At 51.2% G+C, this 23,706-nt stretch overlaps 10 protein-coding genes across 10 annotated transcripts; 6 read left to right on the top strand and 4 right to left on the bottom strand.

Moving 5' to 3' along the window:
* Window positions 1-115: 115 nt before the first annotated feature.
* On the bottom strand, window positions 116-5,404 carry HETIRDRAFT_38632 (ABC transporter). The gene is made up of 16 exons (XM_009546332.1): window positions 4,928-5,404; window positions 4,275-4,870; window positions 4,024-4,205; window positions 3,378-3,958; window positions 3,227-3,310; window positions 2,682-3,166; window positions 2,572-2,620; window positions 2,407-2,511; window positions 2,304-2,354; window positions 2,013-2,238; window positions 1,765-1,894; window positions 1,539-1,704; window positions 1,201-1,460; window positions 995-1,146; window positions 494-880; window positions 116-430 (listed from the first exon to the last, which is right to left on the bottom strand). Exons 1-16 carry the CDS (start codon window positions 5,339-5,341, stop codon window positions 234-236), a joined length of 4,065 nt encoding a protein of 1,354 aa, XP_009544627.1. The 5' UTR covers window positions 5,342-5,404; the 3' UTR covers window positions 116-233.
* Window positions 5,405-6,127: 723 nt separating this feature from the next.
* On the bottom strand, window positions 6,128-9,252 carry HETIRDRAFT_383070 (uncharacterized protein). The gene is made up of 11 exons (XM_009547014.1): window positions 9,201-9,252; window positions 8,459-9,131; window positions 8,207-8,352; window positions 8,019-8,135; window positions 7,895-7,965; window positions 7,726-7,834; window positions 7,281-7,670; window positions 6,945-7,216; window positions 6,709-6,874; window positions 6,443-6,547; window positions 6,128-6,378 (listed from the first exon to the last, which is right to left on the bottom strand). Exons 1-11 carry the CDS (start codon window positions 9,225-9,227, stop codon window positions 6,322-6,324), a joined length of 2,133 nt encoding a protein of 710 aa, XP_009545309.1. The 5' UTR covers window positions 9,228-9,252; the 3' UTR covers window positions 6,128-6,321.
* A 196-nt stretch (window positions 9,253-9,448) lies between these two features.
* HETIRDRAFT_240155 (uncharacterized protein) lies at window positions 9,449-10,365 on the top strand (the record flags this gene model as incomplete). Its single annotated transcript, XM_009547015.1, has 4 exons — window positions 9,449-9,580; window positions 9,654-9,738; window positions 9,796-10,126; window positions 10,179-10,365. Coding segments are annotated over 4 exons (735 nt in total), but the record flags the coding sequence as incomplete, so codon positions are not given.
* Window positions 10,366-10,406: 41 nt separating this feature from the next.
* HETIRDRAFT_408997 (uncharacterized protein) lies at window positions 10,407-10,863 on the top strand. The gene has a single exon (XM_009547016.1). The coding sequence runs from the start codon at window positions 10,549-10,551 to the stop codon at window positions 10,753-10,755; it is 207 nt and encodes a 68-aa protein (XP_009545311.1). The 5' UTR covers window positions 10,407-10,548; the 3' UTR covers window positions 10,756-10,863.
* A 268-nt stretch (window positions 10,864-11,131) lies between these two features.
* HETIRDRAFT_242829 (uncharacterized protein) lies at window positions 11,132-11,590 on the top strand (the record flags this gene model as incomplete). The annotated part of the gene is made up of 1 exon (XM_009547017.1): window positions 11,132-11,590. A coding segment is annotated over one exon (459 nt), but the record flags the coding sequence as incomplete, so codon positions are not given.
* A 144-nt stretch (window positions 11,591-11,734) lies between these two features.
* On the bottom strand, window positions 11,735-13,691 carry HETIRDRAFT_107165 (uncharacterized protein; the record flags this gene model as incomplete). Its single annotated transcript, XM_009547018.1, has 9 exons — window positions 11,735-11,791; window positions 11,845-12,008; window positions 12,079-12,271; window positions 12,344-12,470; window positions 12,528-12,606; window positions 12,672-12,909; window positions 12,967-13,317; window positions 13,372-13,434; window positions 13,488-13,691. 9 exons carry the CDS (start codon window positions 13,689-13,691, stop codon window positions 11,735-11,737), a joined length of 1,476 nt encoding a protein of 491 aa, XP_009545313.1.
* Window positions 13,692-13,898: 207 nt separating this feature from the next.
* HETIRDRAFT_157190 (uncharacterized protein) lies at window positions 13,899-16,399 on the top strand (the record flags this gene model as incomplete). Its single annotated transcript, XM_009547019.1, has 15 exons — window positions 13,899-14,056; window positions 14,115-14,167; window positions 14,224-14,243; window positions 14,296-14,361; window positions 14,423-14,527; window positions 14,688-14,799; window positions 14,853-14,908; window positions 14,961-15,055; window positions 15,115-15,181; window positions 15,246-15,440; window positions 15,498-15,671; window positions 15,725-15,753; window positions 15,808-15,985; window positions 16,045-16,321; window positions 16,380-16,399. 15 exons carry the CDS (start codon window positions 13,899-13,901, stop codon window positions 16,397-16,399), a joined length of 1,605 nt encoding a protein of 534 aa, XP_009545314.1.
* A 329-nt stretch (window positions 16,400-16,728) lies between these two features.
* On the bottom strand, window positions 16,729-19,416 carry HETIRDRAFT_383078 (uncharacterized protein). The gene is made up of 18 exons (XM_009547020.1): window positions 19,370-19,416; window positions 19,296-19,303; window positions 19,220-19,238; window positions 19,118-19,163; window positions 19,028-19,054; window positions 18,900-18,965; window positions 18,701-18,843; window positions 18,616-18,637; window positions 18,448-18,557; window positions 17,908-17,961; window positions 17,736-17,850; window positions 17,602-17,678; window positions 17,529-17,551; window positions 17,399-17,468; window positions 17,323-17,338; window positions 17,205-17,270; window positions 17,103-17,144; window positions 16,729-17,050 (listed from the first exon to the last, which is right to left on the bottom strand). Exons 1-18 carry the CDS (start codon window positions 19,406-19,408, stop codon window positions 16,998-17,000), a joined length of 996 nt encoding a protein of 331 aa, XP_009545315.1. The 5' UTR covers window positions 19,409-19,416; the 3' UTR covers window positions 16,729-16,997.
* A 1,614-nt stretch (window positions 19,417-21,030) lies between these two features.
* HETIRDRAFT_474153 (uncharacterized protein) lies at window positions 21,031-21,711 on the top strand (the record flags this gene model as incomplete). Its single annotated transcript, XM_009547021.1, has 2 exons — window positions 21,031-21,380; window positions 21,490-21,711. Exons 1-2 carry the CDS (start codon window positions 21,063-21,065, stop codon window positions 21,709-21,711), a joined length of 540 nt encoding a protein of 179 aa, XP_009545316.1. The 5' UTR covers window positions 21,031-21,062.
* A 396-nt stretch (window positions 21,712-22,107) lies between these two features.
* HETIRDRAFT_315256 (uncharacterized protein) lies at window positions 22,108-23,482 on the top strand (the record flags this gene model as incomplete). The annotated part of the gene is made up of 3 exons (XM_009547022.1): window positions 22,108-22,398; window positions 22,465-23,035; window positions 23,097-23,482. The coding sequence occupies 3 exons, from the start codon at window positions 22,108-22,110 to the stop codon at window positions 23,480-23,482; spliced, it is 1,248 nt and encodes a 415-aa protein (XP_009545317.1).
* Between the last annotated feature and the right edge of the window lie 224 nt (window positions 23,483-23,706).

The raw sequence follows: 23,706 nt of genomic DNA on the forward strand, positions 1-23,706 counted from the left end.
GCGCTGCAAATCAACGCTGCCACGCATGCTCACGCATGTCGCTTCAGGCTCAGTGATCCATACGGCACATGTAAGTTATGAGTCGCAAATCTGCGCATCTGATGCCCTTCTAGATTCGTATCACATATCGTATCACATTAGGCTACCGTGTCTAATCGTCTCACCGCGTGAAAATCATTAAAAACACCATCTGCACGAACCAGAAAGAAAAAAAAATCGACGCCCCACGTGAATCATGCATCCTCGTCATCCCGCACTTCACGCTCCTTCGCAGCCTTCTTGATATCCTCCAGCGAGATGCTCGACCGCTCGCACATCCCGCGGAAGATCCCGTCGTTGTGGTACAGATTGACAGGGGTGTCCATCTCCGCGATCTGTCCGGCATCGAGGACGCAGATGCGATCGTAGGAAATGATGGTGCGCAGGCGATCTACACGCAGCCAAGATGAGTAAGAAACGCTCTGTGGACGATCGGCGGGTAAGAGGGACGTACGAGCGATGCACAGAATCGTCCGGTCGCGGAACTCTGTGGCGATCGTGTCTTGGATCTTTTTGTCGGTCTCGTAATCGACGGACGCAGTAGCCTCGTCGAGGATGAGTATGCGGCTGTCCTTGACAAGCGCGCGAGCGAGCGACACGAGTGATCGCTGGCCTATCGAAAGGTTTCCGCCTTCATCGTCGATCGGGCTATCGAGTGTGAACCGCCGTCCCGTCGGTGTGCTCGCACCCGTGGGCAGATCGTCTTCAGGATCAATGCCATCCACGGTGATAGACCCGGGCTTCGTCTGCTCGACAAGATACGATCGCTTGAGAGCGTCCCAAAGGCGCGCGTCATCATGCAGACCGAAGGGGTCAAGGTTACTACGTAGAGTGCCGGAGACTGATTGTGGCCTCGTCAACATTGGTAGACCACCAAAAAGATGTGAACGTACATAATGTCTTTGAGAAAAAAGAACATGTCAGTGGCTATAGGAGTTTGGGAGGGAATGGCAACTTACAGCGTCCTGGGGAATAATTGCAAGCCCGCTACGGACATCCGTGAGACCAATCTTGGAAATATCTACTCCGTCAATGATCATTGAGCCAGACGTCAACTCGACGATCCTGAACAGCGCCGTCATGATGGAGGATTTCCCAGCTCCAGTACTGTAAAAAAAATTATCGTAAGAAGAATCACCCAAAAAACAAAGCCGACCTTACCGTCCGACAATACCTATCTTCTCGCCTCCCTGAACAGACATCGAGATACCCTTGAGAACGGGCGGAAGCTCGGGGCGATACTTCAGAACAATGTCCTTCAGCTCCAGCTGTCCAACGCCGGGCCATGGTGCTTGGGGTGTCTGGTCGGCGATCTCATGCGGAGGCTCCTGCTCAATCTTCTTGGCATAGTGGACAACTCGCTCGACCGAATTCATGTCGTTCTCGACCTCAGCCAATTGTCGGACCATCCAGCCAAACGCCTATACCGGGAAATTTGTCAATCATAGTATTGAAAGAAAATTATGTTGGAAGAAATCGATTCAGGAGAACCAGCGTACCTGTTGAACGGAGAGGATGTATGTGAGGACGACACCAGTCTGAGCAGGCGAGATGCTGAACCGCGTGCCCACGGTGAGAAGAGCAACGACAAGGGTCAATATCGTTCCAAAGAAATCCAACCGAATACCGAGCCATCTCTGGTTAGTTACGGTGATCCAGTATGCCCTGGAGGGGGAGCGCCGAATCAACTGAGATGAAACAGGGGTCAAGCATCAATGTACGAACCTGTTCTCGACATCGACACGCTCTCTGTTCTCCTGGAAGAACCGCTCTGATTCGCCATATGCCCTGATGGTCGCTAGGCCAGACAGAGACTCAGAGAAATGAGAATACAGCGAAGATCGTAATAGGGCATCTAACAAAATCAGTCAGTCATTTGTTCTCCAGTTATAATGCAACATCTGCGAAAACCAACCAAGTCTCTGGAACCAGGGCGTCAGTACCAAAATAGATTCGAACAAACCGAAACCCACTGACCTTGATTTCTCTTGCACTTGCACGATAGAACGCAGCCGCAGTAGCATACAAGACGAACACGACGGCCACAGCAATGAGGAACCACGGGAGCACGATGGCAATCAAGATGACAGCGCCGATTATGGTGGACAGAGTACTGAGGAACATGCGGTACGAGTCGGCCAGGATGTTGTCAATGGTGTCGATATCCTTCGAAAAGCGATTCATGATGCGCCCTACCGGCTACGAACGGGAGTGAGTGAGCATCTGTGAGCATGTGATACACAAACGAACAATGATCAACTTACCGTAGTCTCGAAGAACGACATGGGGGCGTGCATGACGCGGTTGATGGCATCCTGATCAGGACGTGAGCTATACCATCTCTGTATGAGTGAATGGCGAACGAACCCTGTGAAGCCGATTGGAGGCAGAGTAAATAACATAGGCAAATATTATACCCATGATGAAGGCCGTGAGGGCTTGCGCAACACCAAGCGTTGCATATATGCCCATCTAAAGAAAAAGGGAAGATGAATTTTCGACAATTTATATGGCACGGTCTGTCGTTCGTACATAGAAGCCTTGAGGTCTTGGCCACTGCTTATCCTGCCACCACACGAGCCTGTATAAGCCTTCCAGTCAGCAAATGGAGAGAGAAATCTGAGAATCCGGGATACACTGACCAATACGATGATAGAACCGTCGCAGCCTGCATAAGAACAAGCGAGACCCCGAGCAATGGCAATAAAATCGCTCCATTCCCCGCCTTCGCATAGGCCTTATACACCTCCCAACTAACCGCGCCAGTGCTCCGCTCCTCTTGCTGCATAAGCTGCGCCCCCTTCACTGCTCCCCGCCTCTTCTTCTGCTCGTCTTCGTCTTCGTCTTCGTCTTCTTCGTCCACACCCTCGCTCTGCTTCTCGTTCCCTTCGTCCTTCGTGACAAACTCGTTGATGAACTTCGCAAATGCGCCGTCATTCGCCATGAGCTCCGCGTGCGTCCCCCACTCGGCAATGCGACCATCGATCATGGTGTAGATATAGTCGACTTGAGGAAGGAAATGGAGTGCGTGCGTCACGAGCACGCGGGTGGTGCCGGCCGTGCCATTGAGCAGGACATTCTTGAACACAGACTCGCCGACATGGGCATCAAGCGCTGACAGTGGGTCCTATAAACCAATAGACAATCAGCTCTTTGGAAAAATACAACAAATCCCTGTTGAGCTCACATCGAAAATTTGGATGTCCGTGGCAGAATAGATGGCACGACATATATTCAATCGCTGCTTCTGTCCTCCCGAAAGTGAAATACCCTGTGCATGCCAACATTTTCATCAGCACCATGACACCAATAAACCCTCACAGAGGAATATATTTTACCTTTTCTCCAACCTCTGTCAAATCGCCATTCGGCAACATATCCAGATCCGCGTCCAAACACGCATCGTGCACCGCCTTCCAATACCGCTCTGTCTCAAACGGCCGCCCAAAACATATATTCTCGCGGATCGTCGCGTTCTGAATCCACGCGCTCTGCGAACAGTACGCGACAGACCCACCAAACTTGACGCTCCCCTCTGTCTTGCGCATTTCGCCAATCAAGCCCTGCAGCATCGACGTCTTGCCCGCGCCAACCGGCCCGACGATCGCGATGAGCTGCCCTCGCGGGATCACGAGGTCAAGGTTGTCGATCTTGAACAGCTTTTCCGGTGCAACTTCCTTTGGAGCGTCGGGAGCAGGAGCTGGGGCCGCGGTACGTCGTCGGGAAATTTTCGCTTTCTTAAGACCCTGGGGAAGATCCTGAGGAGCGCTGTCCCAAGTGAAAGACGCGTTCTTAGCCTCAACGGCGCAGTCGAGTGTCGGGTCGGTGATTAGATTCTCGGTCACTAGCTCCGCGACAAAAACGCCGTGAAGACGTTCGACGGCGTTCCGTGCATCAGCAATGGTGCTGACGGATACGGCTACACGAAGTAACAATTCGATGAGCAAGTGCAAATATTGCGAAGACGACGAGAAGATAACCCACGGAAAAGCATTAAAGGCATACGAAGGAGATTAAAAAGAGATAGTGACGAGAAGATGATGGCGGGATTCAGAGTATGTCCTGACGCTGCGTAAATCAAGAAAGCAATGACCGATGCCATCGCTGGGGCCGACATCGCCAGAGCCGTGTTCGCCGCACGAATGATGAGCAAGGATCGCACACCACTATGTTGAAAAAAAATGATGAAGAGATCAGATGTACTGCATGTAACGCTCGATCCTCCCAAAACGTACCTCATTTCTGACATGCGGAACCCGGAGATGCGCTTCAAGAACGGAGTCTCCCATGCAAAGAACTTGATCACCTTCATCCCTCCCAAAAGCTCCTGCAGCAGCTTCGCCCGTTTATCTGTCCACTGCATAGTCTTGCGCCGAATTTTGAACAGCGACTTCATGATGGTCATTTGCATCGGGGTGACGATGATGAAAAACGCAAAGCCTGCAAGGGCGCTGGGCCCGAGATTGATGATCAACAGAATAAGGCAAATGACCATCTGTATCGGCGCCGTCCAGAACATGTGGAAGAAGCCGCAGCAGAAGTCGATTCGCGAAACGTCAGTCGAAATATGGTTAACGAGCTTGCCGTTTGGGAGCGACGATCGTGCACGCGACGTCAGTCTCAGTGCGCGTGAGTAGATTGCTGTGATCAGTCCCGCTCGCAGCAGCACACCGGTAGAGGCGCTCCTGTAGAAGAAGTGATGCTGGCAGAGCGAGCCAACAACCTGCATCAGGAACAACCCGAAAGCCAACCCGATGCCCTTGCCAATCGGCGGCGCAGGTTGGCCCAACCGATGTGCGGCATACGATTGTGTAGCAAAATTGATCAAAGCCTGAGTGGAGCAAAACATCAGAGAAGGTTGTAGCGAGAAAAGATGGAGATGGCGCACCTTCACAACGAGAGGGCTTGTCACCTGCGCGGTATCACCAATGACCTTCAATAGACCACTCGACCAGAACCACCACTTGACGCTGTCGTTCATGGCGTAGACCAAACTTGGCTTCTTCTTCCCATCCACCTCTCTCCACCGCTTCTCTCGATCTGCGCGATTCCTCTTCAGTGTCCATATCATGCGTTGGCGCAACGAGGGCTTGACCTCCCCGCTCGCAAGCCGAGCATTATACTCGTCTGCGGCTTTGACACGAGCCTCGAAGGAGGTCGTGATCTTGTCGGCGATGATGGAGGACGAACGATGCTCTTGGAGCTTGTACAGATCGGGTGCCTCGAGCGGGCGAGCGTAGCCCAAACTCATGAGCGGATTGAGCCAGCTAAATGTGAGCAAGCTGAACCAGCCGGCGGTCATCTCGGGGATCCATTCTGACTCCTCGATAGACTCTTTGGGCGGCGGAGGGTCCAAGGGGATGAAGACGCCTTTGAGAGACCTGCAAATACACGAAGTGAGCCGTCCATGACAGAAAATAGGCCGAGATGGATGGAAAGGACAAGGATACCGAGGACATGGACTTACCTGCCAAGCCGTCGCGGCAAGGACTTCTCGGCAGAGTCGACGTTGACAGCCCGCTCAACCTCACTGGCGGGCTGAGTTTTCTCCGAACCGTCACTGGATTCATGAGACTTACCCATGGCAGTCGGCGGATGCTTGTCTCGAGGAAAAGTCGTCGAGGCTGACGGTTTGGGTCCCCGGTTTTGAAGACGCGGCTCTCTCGGCTCAAACCCCAAATGACTCAACCGCATGACAACAGCGGGGTGGGATACCGCATAGCACCCGTCATCTCTCTCCGATTCTGGCTCGCGTCTCCCAGCCGCGCATCCTACTCACTCGGGCGGCTGGAATAGTTGGAATGGTTCGCCTCAGCGATTATGGTGTTCAGACGTTGCACAGCCCTAATAGTATTCAGTCTTTGAAGCACGCAATGGCAAGCCAAAACGACGAGCAAGCCGCCGCCACTTTGGTAGAGCAGTGCCTACTCATCGCTTCATCGTAAATGGCTGACTACAAACCCTCTCCGGTGCCTTGGCTAGCCGTCGGCAATGGACTTGACGCGGAACTTGCCGATCGATACCGCCCATCAGCCAAAAAGCAAATCTTTCAACTAAAGCTACTCCTCTAGGCTAAGGAGATTTCTATGAGCCTTCCACACAGTTTGATTGCTCAAAAACAAGAAAGCACAACACGTTGAAATGCACAAAATGTTGAGCGGCCCAAGCGTCGTCTGATACTGTACTTGTTTGCATCCGACGGAACTGCGGTGTCAGCCGACGGCTCCACAGATCCCACCCTCACCCATCGGACCATCATGTACGACATGATGGCCGTCTTTATCAAGCACTGACGCGGCGATCCCGAGCGTACACCTCCTTCAACTGCTGCAGCGCCACCTACGATGTTTTTCCATCAATGAGTGACTCGAGAGCGGCGAAACCCTGCCGAGACAACGCGCACCTCATAATGTGGCACCAGCCCTTCCAGCTGCTTCTCAGATACCCGCACCCTCTTCACGGCGTCCACATGCTCCGCTGCCCGCAGCATCTCCTTGAAATAGCGCGCCTGAGATTTGGAATCGGCCCGCACATAGTGGAGTCCGAATCATAAGCAGACGAAGATGGGAGAAATGGTTCCCCAAAAGTCCACCAAGAGATCAGAAATTCAAAACGACACCACTCGTCAACACCGAGATTACTCCCAATATTAAGGAACCACACACGCACCTCCTGCTCTTCGACAAGCGTCCATGCGTCGCCCTCTCTCCCCGCACGCGCCGTACGCCCGACGCGATGCACGTATTTTCGCATGTCAACCGGGACGTCATAGCTCACGACGTGGGCGACGTGACTGATATCTATCCCTCGCGAGACGAGATCCGAACAGACCAACCTATCCCAAACGCGGTAACAACAGAATAAACATTTCCGTAGTGGTGCACTTAGATGAATCCGGTACGCACATGTCGATCTCCTGCGCTTTGAATTTCTCCAGGATGGATTTGCGCTCGGACGGGCTTAAGTCACTCGAGTATGCTCGCACGACGATTGTCTTAGACTCGGACTCAGCACCTGACGCATGTCGCGCTGTCTCGAAGAACTCGAAGAGCCGCACAAGGCGCATCGTCGACTCGGCCGATTTTGTGAACACCAGAGCGTTCTTCACCTGATGTGCGCGCACCAGGTGGAAAAGCATCAGTGGTTTTTGAGAAGAGTCACACACCAGCATGTGTTCCTGTGAGGAAAAGTAAGAGACGCGTAAGCTTCGATCTCACAAAACAGAGGTGGAAAGATCAAACCCTCAGAGTAGCTGGCATGCTGAACTTCTCCATCACAACGCCCAGAACGCCCTCATTGTTCCCTGCGCCCTGCGACTGCACGACGATATACTTCGGATTCTTGAGGTCCAGCGCCGCGATTTTCCCCGGGTCGCTCATCAGCGTTGCTGAAAATAGCAATTTCTGACACGATGTTTCCTTGTTCTCGTCGATGTCCGTGTGGATCGTTGGGACATCCCAAAGGAGGTGCAAGAATGCTGGTGACAGGGCGTCGGGGTAAGGAAGTGACGACGGGGAGGCTATGGGGTTATAGGCATCGGACAAGAGTGGAGGGGGGCGCGTGGCATTGAGAACTTGAGCAAGCCAGTCTTGAAAGGACTGTGCTAGGAGACGGTCCGCCTCGTCTATCACCTGCAGAAGTTGAGAATTGGTCTAAAAGACTGAGTCTAAGTGAACAAAATCTCACGAGGAATCGTAGATGTTGGAGTGAGAAATTTGGTGTCTCATTAAGGTGGTCCATCAGCCGTCCTGGGGTGCAAATTAAGATGTCCACTTTGCTGGAACCGCCCTGCAAGCTATAATTGAATTGGAGTTGAGTGTTTCCTAGTGAGGTTGACCACGTCGTTCTAGCTCACTGTGACGACTTGTCTGCGATGAGTTGCGACTGCTCGTGCGCGAACGAATGCTGACCCGTTGCAGTTCCTATCTGACGTGATATACTAAGCGGATTAAGTAGACTCAAGGACATCTCGAGCGCACCTTAAGGCCTCTCCCTTTGCCTACCGCCTCGAAAGTCTCTCGCACCTGAGCGACAAGATCACGCGTAGGCAGCACAATCAAAGCGCGCAAGCAGGTTACTATGCGAGCAGAGAGAGTCTGCAATGCATGATATCAACACCTGCTTCGAGCTTGTTGTTTTTGAACATTTTGCAGTCCGAGAAGCTTACCTCTACGATGGGGAGAACATAGGCCAGTGTCTTTCCGCTCCCAGTTGGCGCGGACACACATATATCACGAGGTGGATTATACGGGAGGTACAATGACCGCTGAAGCCGGCCAGAGGGAAGCAATAACGGAAGTAGCGTGGTCTGTACTACACGCGGACAACACAGAGGAATCAATTAGCAATCACCACATCTAGTGCTGTCACATCGGACGGTCTCCTCGGAAAGAGATGTCGAAACAATAGAGTCACGCACCTGCAAACAATTCCTCAATCCCAAGTTCCTTCAACCTGGCCCTCGTGCGCGCGCTCAGACCTGTCTGGGTATCCTCCTCACCTTCGAATGACAGTTTTGACGAAAGAGCCGGATCGACAAGTTGCGCGCGTGCCAACGCGCGGTCCATACCCTGCGAGGCGAGTTCAGATTTGGCGGGAGCATTGGGCTGCGAGGGGAGCGGGAAAGAGGGCAGAGTGGATGGCGGCGGCGGTGTGGGGTTGCGGAGAACGGGCTGTGGGGATGGGGAACGTATGGGTGACGCAGGTGCAAGCTCGATGTCGGAAGGAGGAGAGTTGGGAGGACTGAGCTTTCGGCGTTTTCGAGGTCGAGTGGTCTCTTCGCTTTCATGCTCCTTGGACTTACTTTTCTTCTCTTTCTTCTCCCTCTTCCTACGCGCCTTCCTCTCCTCCTCTCCTTCCTCCACCTCTGCTCCAGACTCTTCATCTTTCTTCGCGTTCGCTAATTCGACCACCTCTTCAGACACATCTTGATGCTCCACTTCGTCTTCTATGCTCTGTCCCTCGGAAGCGTCCCCTTGCAAAGACTCTGCATGACGGGAACCGTATGCCGCAGGTGCTGCTGCTGATGGCTTCTTATTTTTGCGTCGTTCTTTTTTCGCTTTGAGGTATCGCTTTTTGGCTTTGGTTTTCTCCTGTCCATAAGTTCAACAAGGACAGTCTCGGAAGAAATCAGAGGGAAAGTATATCCATCTTATACAGACCTTTGGTCCTGCTGAACCCACCGCCATTTTTTTGTGGAGACTTGCCTAGTCCGATGATATGTGAATGCAAAGAAAGTCAAACCTCCGAGAAGCCTAAGTTCAGTATCTGAATTTGAAATCCCGCTCTTTACATCCCACCATCCCTTGTCCATATCCCAGTTTGTGGGCTGCACCGATTACTTTCACTCCAAATCTGAGCTCCGGCACCAACATTTAAACACTGCTCGACGATCTTATGGTCCTCAATAATGGACTCGTTCAGTCGAGCAGGGAACTCAGCACTTGACGATCTGTTCCTTGAGAGGCTCGATGTATTCATAGACAAAACGCTCTCAGACATGAAGACTTTCGCAGAGCGGGAGGGATGCTCTTTGGATATCGTATGTTCATGGCCATAATTAGATGGACCCCTCTCGATATATTCATCACCAACATCCTCCTCATGTGCCGTAGGTTAGACGGCATGTAGCGCAATGGCACAGCCAGTATTTATTTTCCGCGGCATCCCCATCGCCACCGGAAGACAGACGGCAGAGAGGTATATTTTACGGTTATTTTAACCTCTAGCACTTATTGAGCCAGATCTTTCTCATAGTCAATCTGATCTTGGTGTCTACATCTCAGACGCTCGAAGCATTGCATCAGACGGCGGGACTGCATTCTTTCTTCCTTGCTGTTGACCCGACCGATCCAACCGACAACGGCTTTCTCGGGGGTACAGTGCTTGGAAGGGAGTTTTGGCGGGGCCTTCGCAATGGCGGGGTGAACGGTGCAAAAGCGTTCAAAATGCAAGCCATGTCCTCTCATTCACCAACTCTGGAGTCATTTCATGATCATCATCAAGCCCCGAGCACATCAATGGATAAGAGAACCCCTGCGCAGCGACTGAAAAGCGAGGTATATGCTGGAATCAGAACTGCTCTTAGGTATGCTCCGCTCGTTTTCTCTAACTCGTTAAGCCCTATTTATTCTTGACAGAATGGCATCTGGCATCCGTAACGCGGAAATGAGATGGACAAATCATGATCTCTTGCAAACCTACGGGGTTCGTATAGACGGATGGCCCAAAGATATCCCGAAGCGGAATCCATCTTCGTTGACAGTGGCAGAAAACAAGCGGCTGAAGGAGTGCTTGCGGAACGAAAGCCTAATATTCCACCACCTCGACGGACAAGATTCCTCGATAACTGCATCTGCTCCGGGTTCATCATCGCTGACCGCCAATCTCGAGGACGCATCAGGGCCTTCCTCTTGGCCGGTCGTCTCACCGGTAAGCTTGTTCAGGGAACAAACGTGTGATTGGGGTTCACCAGAAGGTCCTCAACAGTCAGGAAATTACCTTTCAACTATGTCAAATGCTGACCCGGTACCTCCAATTGAATCATCGTCCAATACGGCTTCTCACCTTCTATCGAACGCTCATTCTTTGGAGTCCAAATCACCCTTTCTATCTGGGCCCCCGTCAGATTCCGATAATGATTTGAACGAGCAGGATGATCTCGGCATGTTCGTGTCCACTGGACATGCTCTCAAGAAACGACGGCGTGACTCATGATGCAGGATGTACGAGTCACTATCTATAGATGGGAGCAATTTCTGTCCTTATACGCAACCCAGATGTAAATAGTGTCGTAGCGGAGGATAATGATACAAACATAACTTCCGGCACCGTAGTTAGTCTTAAGTATAGCAGACCAGTAGTTGACCTCATAACATGTGCAAAGCGGACTGGTGGTGGGTCGCTGGACTGGTATATCATAGATCAAGTACATCTAAATCTACCATCTACTAATCAGCGACAACATTTCAAAATCTGAGGTACAAAGATGTCTCTGCCCTACTCTCTGCCCCTCAAGGAAGCAGCACCCACCGATGTACGAAACAGACCAGCTGAGTGCGTGTGGATCTGCTGACATCCCTGCCTGGGGCAGCTGCCATCCATTACCGCGCAAGAATCATCCATCGTCTTCCCCACTTTTACCAGCGACACTGCGTGGTCGCTGGGTGTCTCTCTGCGCGAACGCCTTCTTACGCTTACCTCCAAACCCGTCGCGATCTCTATTTCCCTAGCGAGTTCCGCACCCCTCCCACAAGTCCTTTTCTACACCGTCACCCGCCCCGGGACTACCCCCGACAACGACTCCTGGGTCTCGCGGAAGCGCCAGACCGTGCTGCGTTTCGGCTGCTCGACATGGTTTATGCACTGCAAGTTCCAAGGGAATGAAGTAGCCTTTGCGGCGAAGTATGGCTTGGGGGAGGCTGCGGGACAGTATGCGATCCACGGAGGTGGTGTGCCGATTCGCGTCACCGGCGTGGAAGGCGTCGTCGGGGTCATTATAGTCAGCGGGTTGGCTCAGGAGGACGATCATCAGGTCGTGATCGAGACTGTGACAGACTTCACCAAGGCCTTACGAGCGAAGATGCAGTAGACAACAACGGAAAAGTTCAAACAAGTGTATACGAATTGTAGGATCGTTCGAGGAAATCCTGAATCCATTAAGATATTATAGTCAAGAATGCCATCAAGCATAATGTCACAAGCTCTGACTGCCATGGGTGGGCCCTTCCACGTGCGCGACGACATCCTTTGCCTGAAAAGACAAGGCTTGATATCAAGAAAGTCATGCGATGGCGTCCTGCTCACCTGCGTCAACAAATCGTCGTCAATATCAGGAATCGTCTCGATCGCATCTCCATCGAGTGGAACAACATCCCACCGTGTCGGTGGGTTCTCGATATTAAGACAAATATCCGCTGGAAGATGCACGCCGTGCTCCACATTGAAATCCCGTCGCATCTGTTGTTCCTCTACGTGGTACGCATTCACAAAGCCAAGTCAGCCACTGATAAACGGCCAGTGGGGGAGATGGACTGGTACCTTCTGTCATGGCCTCTAATTGAGCAAGCATGCCTCGTACAATGTGTTCTGCCGCTTCCTTGTACTGTTTCCGTCTAGCCATCTCGATCAGAAGCTTGTTGAACGAAAATTGATAAGATTCGAATTGGTTCGACAGGGCTTCAAAGTCTTGTAGATGTTGATGGAGAGTTTCAAGTCGCTCAAGGCAGCCCCTCTGAAATTGAGATTAGGATGACAATTCACGCTGCCGTATCCTACCATGGGAGGTGAAGCCTGCCATACTTACCTCAACCTCTTGCTCTCGTTGGAGCATCTCGCTCATGATATCACCGAGCTCTTCTAGATCGTTTAAGACAGTTCGATGTATTTCCAGATGCTGATGCATCAAGCTCTTAGCGGCAAGTAGTTCTTCACTTACGTTCAACGGCAAAATCAGGACTGAACTCTCTGTGAAAAACATGATCACTAACTGGCTGCTCTCTATTGATGAACATGATTCTTCGAGCTCAGAAATAATAGAAGGAAGCTCATCTGCGTCTCGATTCATATCTACAGGCGTATATCTGCCGTCAATATGGCTCGTAAGCAGTAAGATATTCATGTATAGGACTGACCTCGCAGATCTTCTTCTCCAAAAACCTCACCAGATTCGCTATTTCTCAGCGCACTTTCCATTTCATCATAATGCCCGACCAAACTGGCAAGCTGTTCGGCCATAGAATTTGATATGGTATCCTGCACGTTCAGAACGTCTTCAATATTGACAGAATGTGACGGAGGTAAGGCTTTCCGGATGGCGGTCAGCGTATCATGCAAAGTCACCGGATAGTCAGCTGTAGTCGCGAGAACATCCTAGGCAACGTCTCTAAGCACAGGTCTCGTTTGATAATGATGAAAGGAGCCTCATACATCAAGCGCGCTTCGCTCGCTCTCAATTGTTTCAAGAGCATCTTCGATGGCTCTTTCATCTACAAAGTCGCGCAAAGACCTCCAGCGGCTTCTGTCGTGCTTCTGAGACTTGGCCTTGGCACGTCTATGCTGTTCGTAACCATTCGAATGTCGAATAGTCAAGGTGGGACTCTGTCCCGGTATGAACGACTCGCCAGGTTGCGCCTGCTGTTCTGGTTCGGAGTCTTGGCTTCCAAATAAGGATGAATCGGAAGAGTTCTCATGAAAGTCGGGAGGCACGAGCTGGCGTCCTAGGGATTCGAGAATCCCGTCTAGAATGTCCGTACGCTCAGTACGAAGGGTATCCCAGGCCTGAGAATCATGAGACCTTCGTGAACTTGTTAGTGAACTTGAGAGGGAACGGACCCGAGTTTGTTTCTCCAGTTTCGTCCTCCTCTCTTCAATGGCCTTCGCTACACTCGCAGACAACTATATTGACGCTCTATCAAATACAATTGCCATGGTTCACATGACGCACAAACCTTGAGCTGCTCCAACACAGCATCACTGAGCCATTTGACCTTGGCATTTAACGCAAGGATGTCGAGCGCATCCTGGGCGGAGGAGTTGGACAGGTCACTCGCGCGGGAACAGAGTGTCTTGCCGTGCTGAAGCGCCTTCTTCGACTGTAGAACAAGAGAAACGATATGAGAGTTGTCTTGGTGCGCAGGCGCAGGGGATGTCATGGATCCGTTGAACGCTAGAGATGTGGACGCGCTATTACTGGTAACTGATCACAGCGCGCTTGCGAAGGCCTGCGAGTCACGCATGAAGTCACAATCGTTCACTTCCACATGGCCGAAAATGGCAATCATGCGGTCACACCTAAATCCTGCAGGAGGCGGTCACGCAGACGTGCTGTCTCAAGTTGCCAGAACCTTTCTTTGACTCCCATGTCTCTGCTCGTTGACTCGGCGAAAAGTGCACCCCCGAGTGTAGGTCATTCACCGGCAGTGTCTCCAAGTCCCAGCCCAAGTCCGCGCCCGGATCCTCTGCTGACGACGAAGACGTTGAAAAACACCATCCTGAAGAGTCATGGGAGACCTCCATGGTAGGATCTTCTCCTTGCCTCATTGGCCTGGACGATCGTTTCAAGTCACGAACTATAGGTATGGCGAAGATGGGTTGCCCTTTTCCAAAGCATTTGTCGTCGGAATTGCTGGTGCGTACCAGCCATCATCAGACTGGTCATATGTTCATACGACCGTCAATTCATAGGCGGTTCTTCTAGTGGCAAGGTGTGACTGATCGCCCTCATACGACACCACTGGAATTAATGAAGCCTCATAGACATACGTTGCGCGCGAGATAGTTCGCTCATTGGGTTCTATTCCCACAGTGATCATAATGTCACAGGTCAGTTGATTCTTTCATCTTTTGACTGCCAGACTTTGAGAATTATTGACGATGCTTCCAGGATAGCTTCTATAAGCGTCATACTCCGGAAGAGATCAAACTCGCATTTGCCTCTCGATTTGACTTTGATCATCCGGATTCTATAGACATGGAATCCTTCTCTGCCGTGCGTACCCAGCTCCTTCTATATTTTTCTTCCCAACGGGACGTGTGCCCCTGGCTATTACGTCTAGGTATATCCAGTCACCGGGCGTACACCACGATGCGCATTGTGCTGCTCCAGCTGCTGTCGATCTCATTGAAGAAGGATACTCAAGCTGTCCCAGTGCCTTGCAGATCTCAAGGACCTCAAGCAAACAAACATTCCCGTTTATTCGTTCGAACAGCATCAGCGGCAGGATGAGACGAAGTATCTCTATGGTGCAACCATCATCATCGGTGCGTGCATTCCCAGGCCAGCGCTGGATCTGTATGAATAAACTATATCATAGCTGAGGGTATCATGGCACTCAATGATCCGCGACTCCGAGAGCTATACGACCTGAAGGTAAACTGATAATTTCGACGGTTGAAATGCAAGTCTCACATTCAAATTTCAGATTTTCGTTCAATGTGATTCCGACTTAATGCTTGCACGTCGAATTACTCGCGATGTTAAAGAGCGCGGGCGCTCCGTAGATGGCATCCTCGAACAGTACATACATTGTCTCACAAACTATTCTCCATTCCGAACCCTCTCCTGATTGTTCACAGGTATCTTCGCTATGTCAAACCGTCATACGACCACTTTGTAGGTCCAAGCTCTAGTCATGCGGACATCGTGAGTGTATCCGAAACATTGTTTGTTAGGCATGTCTTGAATATCAACTGAACTTACATATCAGATCGTGCCGGGAAAAGACAACTCCGTTGCTATTGAGTTGATCTCGACACACATTCGACGACAACTAGAGCAGCGAACCCGTCATTTTCGTCGTAAGATGGCATCCATGCAGCGGTCAATATCGCGAGGTCCACCTCGGCCCCTGACGAACGAAGAGTTAGGCATGGTGGTACTTCCCCAGACTCCCCAATTGAAGGTTTGCTTTGGTCTGCTCATTGCATAAATGTAAGATTGCTGATACGCGATACAATAGGGGATCTACACTATCTTACGCGATGTGACTACGAACAGGCAGGATTTCATTTTCTTTGTGGATCGTTTGGCAACGATTTTGGTTGAGAAGGCGATGGAAAATCTGCCTCATCGAGAGCAAGTTATTGAGACACCCGTAGGAGCTGAAACGACAGGCAAGACTATTGACGCAGAGGTCAGTGAATTTATTGCGTCAAACGGTGATACGTGCTAACTTTAGGCTCTAAGTCGGTTTGCGGTGTGACAATCTTGCGATCGTAAGTATTATTTATCGGCATTGGGGCGCTGTTTCTTATATGCACGCGCTACAGCGGCGGCCCTCTCGAGCGAGGGCTCGAGCGCGTCATCAACGACGTTCCGATGGGCTCTCTCTTAGTACAATCGGACTCCAAAACCGGCGAGCCGCTCCTTCTCCATGTTATGCTTCCTATTTGCATCCGCGAACGACACCGTGCGGAGAAAACATGGGTGTTCCTTCTTGATGCCCAGGTCTGATTGGTTTTTTCCCCTTGCCGTCATCACTGTTTATATGTATAAATTCTCGGCAGATCGGTACGGGTGCGTCGGCATTCATGGCCATCCGAGTTCTGCTCGATCACGGCGTGCCGCCCTCCCACATCATCTTTGTCACTTTCCTCGTCGCGCGAAGTGGAGGGATCGCGCATCTGCGCCGAACATTTCCCGAAGTCACAATCGTCACGGGTGCTGTGGACGATAATCTACGCGAGGCCTGGCTCGAAGAGAGCGATCAGGAGATATTGCACGGTGAGGAGGGAGTTAGAGGGAGGAAGGTGTGGGCCGTCGAACCTGGGATGGGGCAGATTGGTTCGTGCAATCTTGTTATTTTACAGCGCATGCGACTGATTGAATACATTGAACGCAGGTGATCGATACTATCTATAACGCGTGAGCTCGCGGGTAGGCATTCTTAGGGATCTGGAGAATCATTGTTGCATGGGCGCATATATATACCGACATCATCTACGCATATATTCACCTCAACCATTGGCATCATCATAAAACGGTCGTTTGTCCATCTTATTCTGCTGATGTAACGGCACCATATTGTCCTCGAACAGAAGACTAGGATTAGCAAAGGGAGCTGATTTTATATGCGTCCGCCCCAAAAGTAGCGAGATCTGCACTAAGGCTCGATCATCGAATCTTGAACGCTAAGTCGACAGTGTGCATTCGCCTTAAACTAACACTTTCTAGCTAGTGAGCATGCAGCAGGGAGTAAACTAGTCGACTAGTATTATAAACACGCATTATGCTGTACATACCATATGAAATTGGGGAAGGAACCTATTCATGATGTCAAACAATGCAGGGCGCAATCCATTCTCTAGGGGTCCATAGGATCGGTCAGATCTACGCGTGACAAGATGAGCGCATGGGTAAATGGTCCATGAGCCGAAGACGATGACAATAATGCAGGATTCGATGGTGGTATGCTAGTGAATGTGGGGTATGGGGTACAAAACGACAAGTGATATGCGTCTCAGGCGGAGTGATCCAACTGGCAAGCTGCGAGAGTGCTGGAAAATGTTGACCCTTTTCAAGATTTAGTCACACGCCTCGATGCCCTGAGTCCACCACCGCTCACCTGGATAGAACCAGAAGCAGACGGCGATGATCATGTAAAGACCTTCATGAGCTTTAGCATTAGTGGATGTACGTGAACTCGAGCCAAAGAGAAAAGGATTACAGATTAGGATAGCACCCTCCAGCCAATTTGATTTGCCATCAGCCACGACATAACCCATGGTGTGCACTGTGAAACTTGTCGTTTGTCCCATGAGTCAAAATGCAACATGTAAGCTTACCGGAAATATACATGACCTGAACATAAAAGTAAAGTCTTCAGAAGAAGTCTCATCTGGAGGAGGTAACAGTCCTTACCACAGACTCAAAGGGATCAAAAAGCAAGGCGAGAGGCTTATTCAATATCCAACCCAAGATGACCATGAACCTAAGTATCATAAAGGCAATTATAAGCAACCTTTACACAATCAGACAAGATGAGGCTCACGGGATGACGAAAAGGGCAGTTTGCTACAGAGGAGCGTTAGAATCTATGGGTGCTCAATGATCAGATAACCTACGATAGTTGAACCGACTGCTACGCCAATGCTCAGCGTGAGCTGATCCTTTCTTGACACGTTGATAGTCGTAACACACTCTTTCGTATCGAGTGCAAATCAGCCAATGTCTGAGCTCGAAGAAGAGATAAACCCACCAGCGATGGAGCTGACAGCGGGCAGTAAGATAAGACCAATCCACTCCTTGCTGATTATGGTGGTACTTATTCCATCCATGGACTCGACCAGCCATTCTGCGTTGATCGCAACCAGCTATGATACGAACAATTACGATCTCGAGGTCCTATATGAAGGAACGCGATGACTCACAACGGTGACAACAACAAGCAATGCCATGGTCAATGGCCAGCTCAACTTCGGCTCCTTCGGCTTATGTTCCTTCTCCTCGTTAGCTTGCTGTTTCTCATCGAGCGCTGGGGACTCCCCAATGCCGACATGGGCCTGTTCGTCGAAATGCACGACGCCTTGACTGTGACCCACAACCGTCTCAGAGTCGGTACGAATCACCCTGGGTGCAGAGTCCGAAGGTGAGTGCCGCCCGTCATTCACCAGCTTCACTGTGGAGTTCTGCGCGGGAGCGGGCATCGCCCTACCCTTCGGGTAAGCGAGCCCGACAGTGGATGAACTCGCGCTTGCGCCGCCGTTTGTCGTTGGCACTGCGATCTCCGATATCGAATTCGAGGCAGACGCGTACGGTGATGGCGAACTGAAGCGTGGTGGGCCGGAATACGAGTTCACACGCGACTGAGGCCCCCTAGGGCTTGACTCGCGACTGTCAACTGCTGTCGACTGGTACAAACCTGGCGAGTTTCGACCTTTATCAGGGCGGAAGGAGGAAGCGGAGGGGACTGCGATGTGAAGATGAAGAGATTTGAGATCATGTCGGTTGCTCGTGGATTTGTGATCCTTGTACAAGTGAGTGTGTGAATACAGTTGGAAAAGGAGGTAGCATATATAAACTGGAAGGAGGATCAATCAGCAATTCATGTTGGCGAACAGCTCGTTACATGCACTGACTGATAAGAAGGATGACTGCAACCTAGAAAGCAGCATGAGAACCAATAGAGTTCAAGTGGGCATGTTCTGACTGCAAATCACTCACCCCATGGCTCATTTGGAGAATATCGCGTTTCTGCTCATTGGAAGCCAGACCCTCTCCTCCGCTAAGGGAGAAGTGATATGCAGCGGGAAGGAGAACAGCGCCAACGCTGATGCTGAGAAGAGACGAATGTATTTGCGTCGTAGCTGTCAAAACGTGTCAACATCCGACCATTCATAGAAATGGAGGACTGGCCACATACTTGATTCAAATGCTTGCTCAGAAAAGCGTAGTCCGCCTGCAAAGAAGCACATGCCCAACACAAGCACTGCAAACAAGTCCGTCAATATACGCCCTTTGTGATAACATCCCCCGTCCCCATCCACGTACGAAGTTTACTGAGCATCGAGCCAATCACTTGACCAGCAAATCCTCAGTTTTCATATCACTCGTCAGCTATGGAAAGCGGGGGCAACATACGGGACGATTGGACAACGCGAAGTTGGCATTTGCGAAGTGCGGTAGTCTGGTTTCAATTCGTTACGATATCTGAAATGAATGCTTCGGAATACAATGACTTACGGCAACCACTATTTCTACACTGTCTCAGTAATATAAACATTTCAAAAAGTCATTTGATGTTGCGAAAAGAACTCACATATTGCTCTGCAGAGATCAACGCGTCAGTGTACATCATACAAAGAATCTCCAACTGATCATTCAGTCACATACCATACTAGCATTGAGGAGCCCTGCCTTTGACCCTCCCATTCGCAAGGCCAATTCGCTAGTAGCCAGATCGTGCAGCTGGTGAAAAGCTAAGAGTCAGAATGATGATGATGATTATCGGTCGCGGACGGACTCACTCTCACAAGCGGAACCATCGAGAGAACGCAGACTGGACAATCCGTTAGATGGATACGCGAAGAAACTGACCTAGTGTATTCGCAACGTACATATGAAGACGAGGGTCCGCGATTCCTCGACCACAGCTTCCACAATCCACTGCAAGATATTGTGTTAGAAAGAATTAAGATAGGGTAAGATGGGCAATACCGATGCTGGCAATAGTACAAGAAGAACGTTCATCCCTAGATACATTTTTGAGATTATGAATATTAATTTGGACATTTATGAGAATACGCACAGGAGCCAAGTACGACTACTTTCCAACCTTCCCATAATCTCATTGCCGGCTTGTTGACATTAGGGTCTTTTTCGCTGCTGCCCGCCATCTTCTCCCGGTCCGAGTTATCTTGTGCATGCCATGGCCAGGAGAACGAGCCTTCATGGTATTTGGACGCGTGCGGACCCATGAGGTCTGTGGTCGAGTTGACAGTGTACGTGCTCGAGGTAGACTGCGCAGTCAACGTGCGTGTGAATGGTGGGAGTGGGATCGAGTCATGGCGAGAGCGGACGCTGGTGCCGCTCGCGCGCTTCTGGTAAGGGTTGCTACTAGCAGGTTCGTAGTAATCTGTGAGGATGTTCTCGATGTCCAGCGTCGACTGCCGAGAGGGAGAAGGGGCCATGGGGAGCAAGGGAGCGGGAAGAAAGAACGGATGGCGAGCGCACGACGACGTTGAAGGACTTTGATCCCCGCTTCCAGGGATGCTATGATTAGCTCAAGCGTCGAGGATGCAGGCGGGGGATGCATCGGGCATGTCTCTGCCAAACAACAAAAATAAATATCCATCCCCATCGTCTTCTAGTTCCGTTCTTCACACTTGCCTAGTTTGGGCCGAGCGTCACCGCTTTCGTGATCGGCAGCCCTCGGCACCGCTCGGCAAGTGGGCGGAACGGCTCAGCCAACGCCTTCAAAGTTTCAATGACGTGGTGGCGCACTCAAAGTCATTGAAGCTTGACTAGCTTGGCTATTAGTAGATATGGGGCTCTGGACCCGCTCAAAAGTGAATGGAAGAAAAACTGCACAGTGGAAGGGAAATTTCAGTGTGAAATAGCGTGTTGAGGTCGTTGTAATATCATACTTACCAGCTTGGCAAAGCCTTGCGTCGTCGTCTTCCAGCGTCTTCCAAGACCGATGGGATAGCCGTGGAGCACTTATTTGTATATACCCCCGGGACTCCCCACTGACTCCCCCGGGGCTGCTTGGACACCGGATGTGCCCCAAGGGAGTCTGTCAGGTATACCGTATGGCGGTCGGGCGGCCTTTTTTGCGCTGTATCGACCCTTGTTGACCGTGGTTTTTGGGGTTCAATATTCAACGTTCAATCCTGAGCGCTACTGTATCTTACCTTGCCAGGCGCGTAGATATCAGGTCGAGCCAACACTCGATGCGCCTCGAATTGCAGGAGGCCTGACTGGCCCGGGACCATGCGGAACCGTGCGTGACGTCCGTGACATATATCCCCTACGTCGTCACGCTCACTTTACCCGCAACCGCACGACCGACTCCCCGTCAAAAATCATGTTCAAAGCAGCCCTGCGCTCTGCCCGCCCAGCGGTACTCGCCGCACGCGTCGGCGTCAAGTCTGCAAACGCCGCTTCTTTGCGCGCACTTTCTACGACCGTTATCCGCCGCTCGGACGGCCACCACGCATCTGCCCCCTCTCTTTACGGTACTGGTGCGAAGGAGGGAGAGGTCCCTACCGACGAGGCCCAGTCTACTGGTCTTGACCGTGTTCAGGTCCTTGGTAACCTGGAGGGTGTTGAGGTCTTCGACTTGAACCCGCTGGATGCGAGTCGTATTGGGACCCTTGCCGACCCTATCAAGGTCTTCTCCGTGGTGCGTGTTTTGCCTCCGTCCTGACATGCTATTGCGGCGTGGTGCGACATTGCTGTTCAAGGAGGCTTCTATCCTATACATTCGCGCTCATGAATGCATACTTCAATAGGAACCCGACCGTATCATCGGTTGCACCGGCTACCCTGCGGATTCACACGATATCCTGTGGATGAACCTCACCAAGGAGAAGGTGCGGCGATGCCCTGAGTGTGGATCAGGTGAGTGCCTTTGCCTCGCTCGCTGCGGCGCAGTAACTTATGTTATGCGTGCAGCATACGCCCTCGAGCAGGACGCCGCTGGCCCTGTTGTTCACGAGGTCCACCACCATTAACTGGAGATGCATATTAGACTGTTGATGTAGCTTCCGTGGGGAGAACAATATTTTTCTTTCATTTCTATCGCACACGCCTCCGCGGAACGCTTGAGATATTAAAGTAGCGTTTCGTGTTGAATGATCGCAGCACACACGAAACGATTGCCTTCTGCGCAAGATGAGTCAAGCAGACTCCTTACGCAGGAACTTGCGCTTTTATACGTCCGAGTTCTCCGCCATGGGATGTTTCTATATGGGCCCTGATGTGTTAAAACTGGCCGGATTGCGGGGGCTATTAACTCGTTATCAGCTCGTGCAGCTGCGCCCACATAGCCATACATTTATATTTAATCGCTCGTCGCCGACGGTTTATCTCTACTATGCCCTCATATCCTCCCTTCCAGTGTACTCGCCATGCCTCATGCGGAACTAGCTGACGTTTTTTCTTTTGACTTCCACAAATACCTCTTCGATCTGACGCACGTTGAATGGATTATTCATGAACTCTCCGGAGGGAATGCCAACTTCGTCGTCCGAGCAGTGCAAGCGAATCCTCCAACTCTTGCATCTTGGACGCCTGATACCGGCGAAGACACAGAGAGTAATCTGAAAGAGAAGCTATTGGGTTGCGCGTCTATAGTGCTCAAGCAGGCTCCTCCCTACTTTGCCAAGTTCCCTGCATTTGCCTTTTCACAGACGAGACAGGTGCGTTGTATTATATGATATCACACTGTTCGGCTGGCTTATTGCGCTTCCTACTCACGTACGTAGACTATTGAGGCCAGGGCCCTTCACCTCTTTCAAAAAGCTTCTCCCTTGTCTCGCGCGCTCCAAGGCAATCCTTGTATTCGCGTACCAAACTTACTCTATTATGACAAGTCGCAGCACGTCCTCATCCAGTCCGACTTAGGCGCACATCCTACCCTCGACGAATTCCTCGACTCTCCGTCGACTACGCCCGAGTCGGCATCTATCGCTGGCGAGTCTCTAGGGCGCTTCCTCGCATCAATTCACCACGCGTGCGATGACAACTCAACCATCAGTACCACAGCCCATGGAGAGCTGTTCAAATTGTTTACGAACGAGGATGGAGAAATTGTCATGAATCAGGTGATTGACAATGTTCAAGCATTCATGAAGGATGCTGGGGTGCCCGACCATGAAGATCTCGGACATCGCGCGCGTGAGCACTGGCGTACCAGGAAGAAGATTGCGTTCTCACAGGGCGATATATGGTTCGGTACAATCCTTGTTGACGCGACATCCGACGCTCCCATCCTAAAGATTTGCGACTGGGAGTTTGCGGGACCGAATGATCTAGCGGCAGACGTCGCCCAACTTGGTAAGTAGGCAGCCTTGCGTGCAGATTCCATAGTGATCGCCATCATGACTGGCTATCATAGGAGCCTACCTCCATCTTTCAACTTTGTCGCCTCTCAAGGCCGCCGATCACAAGCATCAGCGCATCCTGCGGGCATTCGCATCAGCTCTGTATTCGGCCCACCTCCCGCCTCTCCACTCGAGTAGCGACCGGAGGGCATATCAACGCTCTTTATTGGTCATGCACGGATGGGAGCTCATTAACGCTGCGGCATGGAGACACCGTCTTTGGTGCGATTGCCCAGGCTTCGGAGTGAAATGCGGCCACATCAAAAGCATGATATCGGAGGGAGTGAAGCTGTTACGTGCATGCGGTCATGCTGACGGAATGGTTGATTGGGGCGTCGTGAAGGACGTCAATTGGTTCAATGCCCCGGAGCGGGAGTCGCTACGGGTTGCTCCTGCGTAACGATTTGCAGGCACTGGTGCCTGACTGGTACATGGGGACACTGTGGTGGCCTGTCAATAAAGGCAGTATAAAGGCGTTCAAGTTCAAGTGCTATTACTGTGCTATTTGCAGATGCTGACCTGTACGAGCTTGGAACTGGAAGACATAGAAGCTCACAGAAGGGCTTCTGTCCTATGGACGGACGCCTCGGTGCCTTTGTGAAATGACCGATTCATTGTAGCTTA

Source organism: Heterobasidion irregulare, assembly GCF_000320585.1.
Source record: "Heterobasidion irregulare TC 32-1 unplaced genomic scaffold scaffold_04, whole genome shotgun sequence".
Lineage (NCBI taxonomy): Eukaryota > Fungi > Basidiomycota > Agaricomycetes > Russulales > Bondarzewiaceae > Heterobasidion > Heterobasidion irregulare.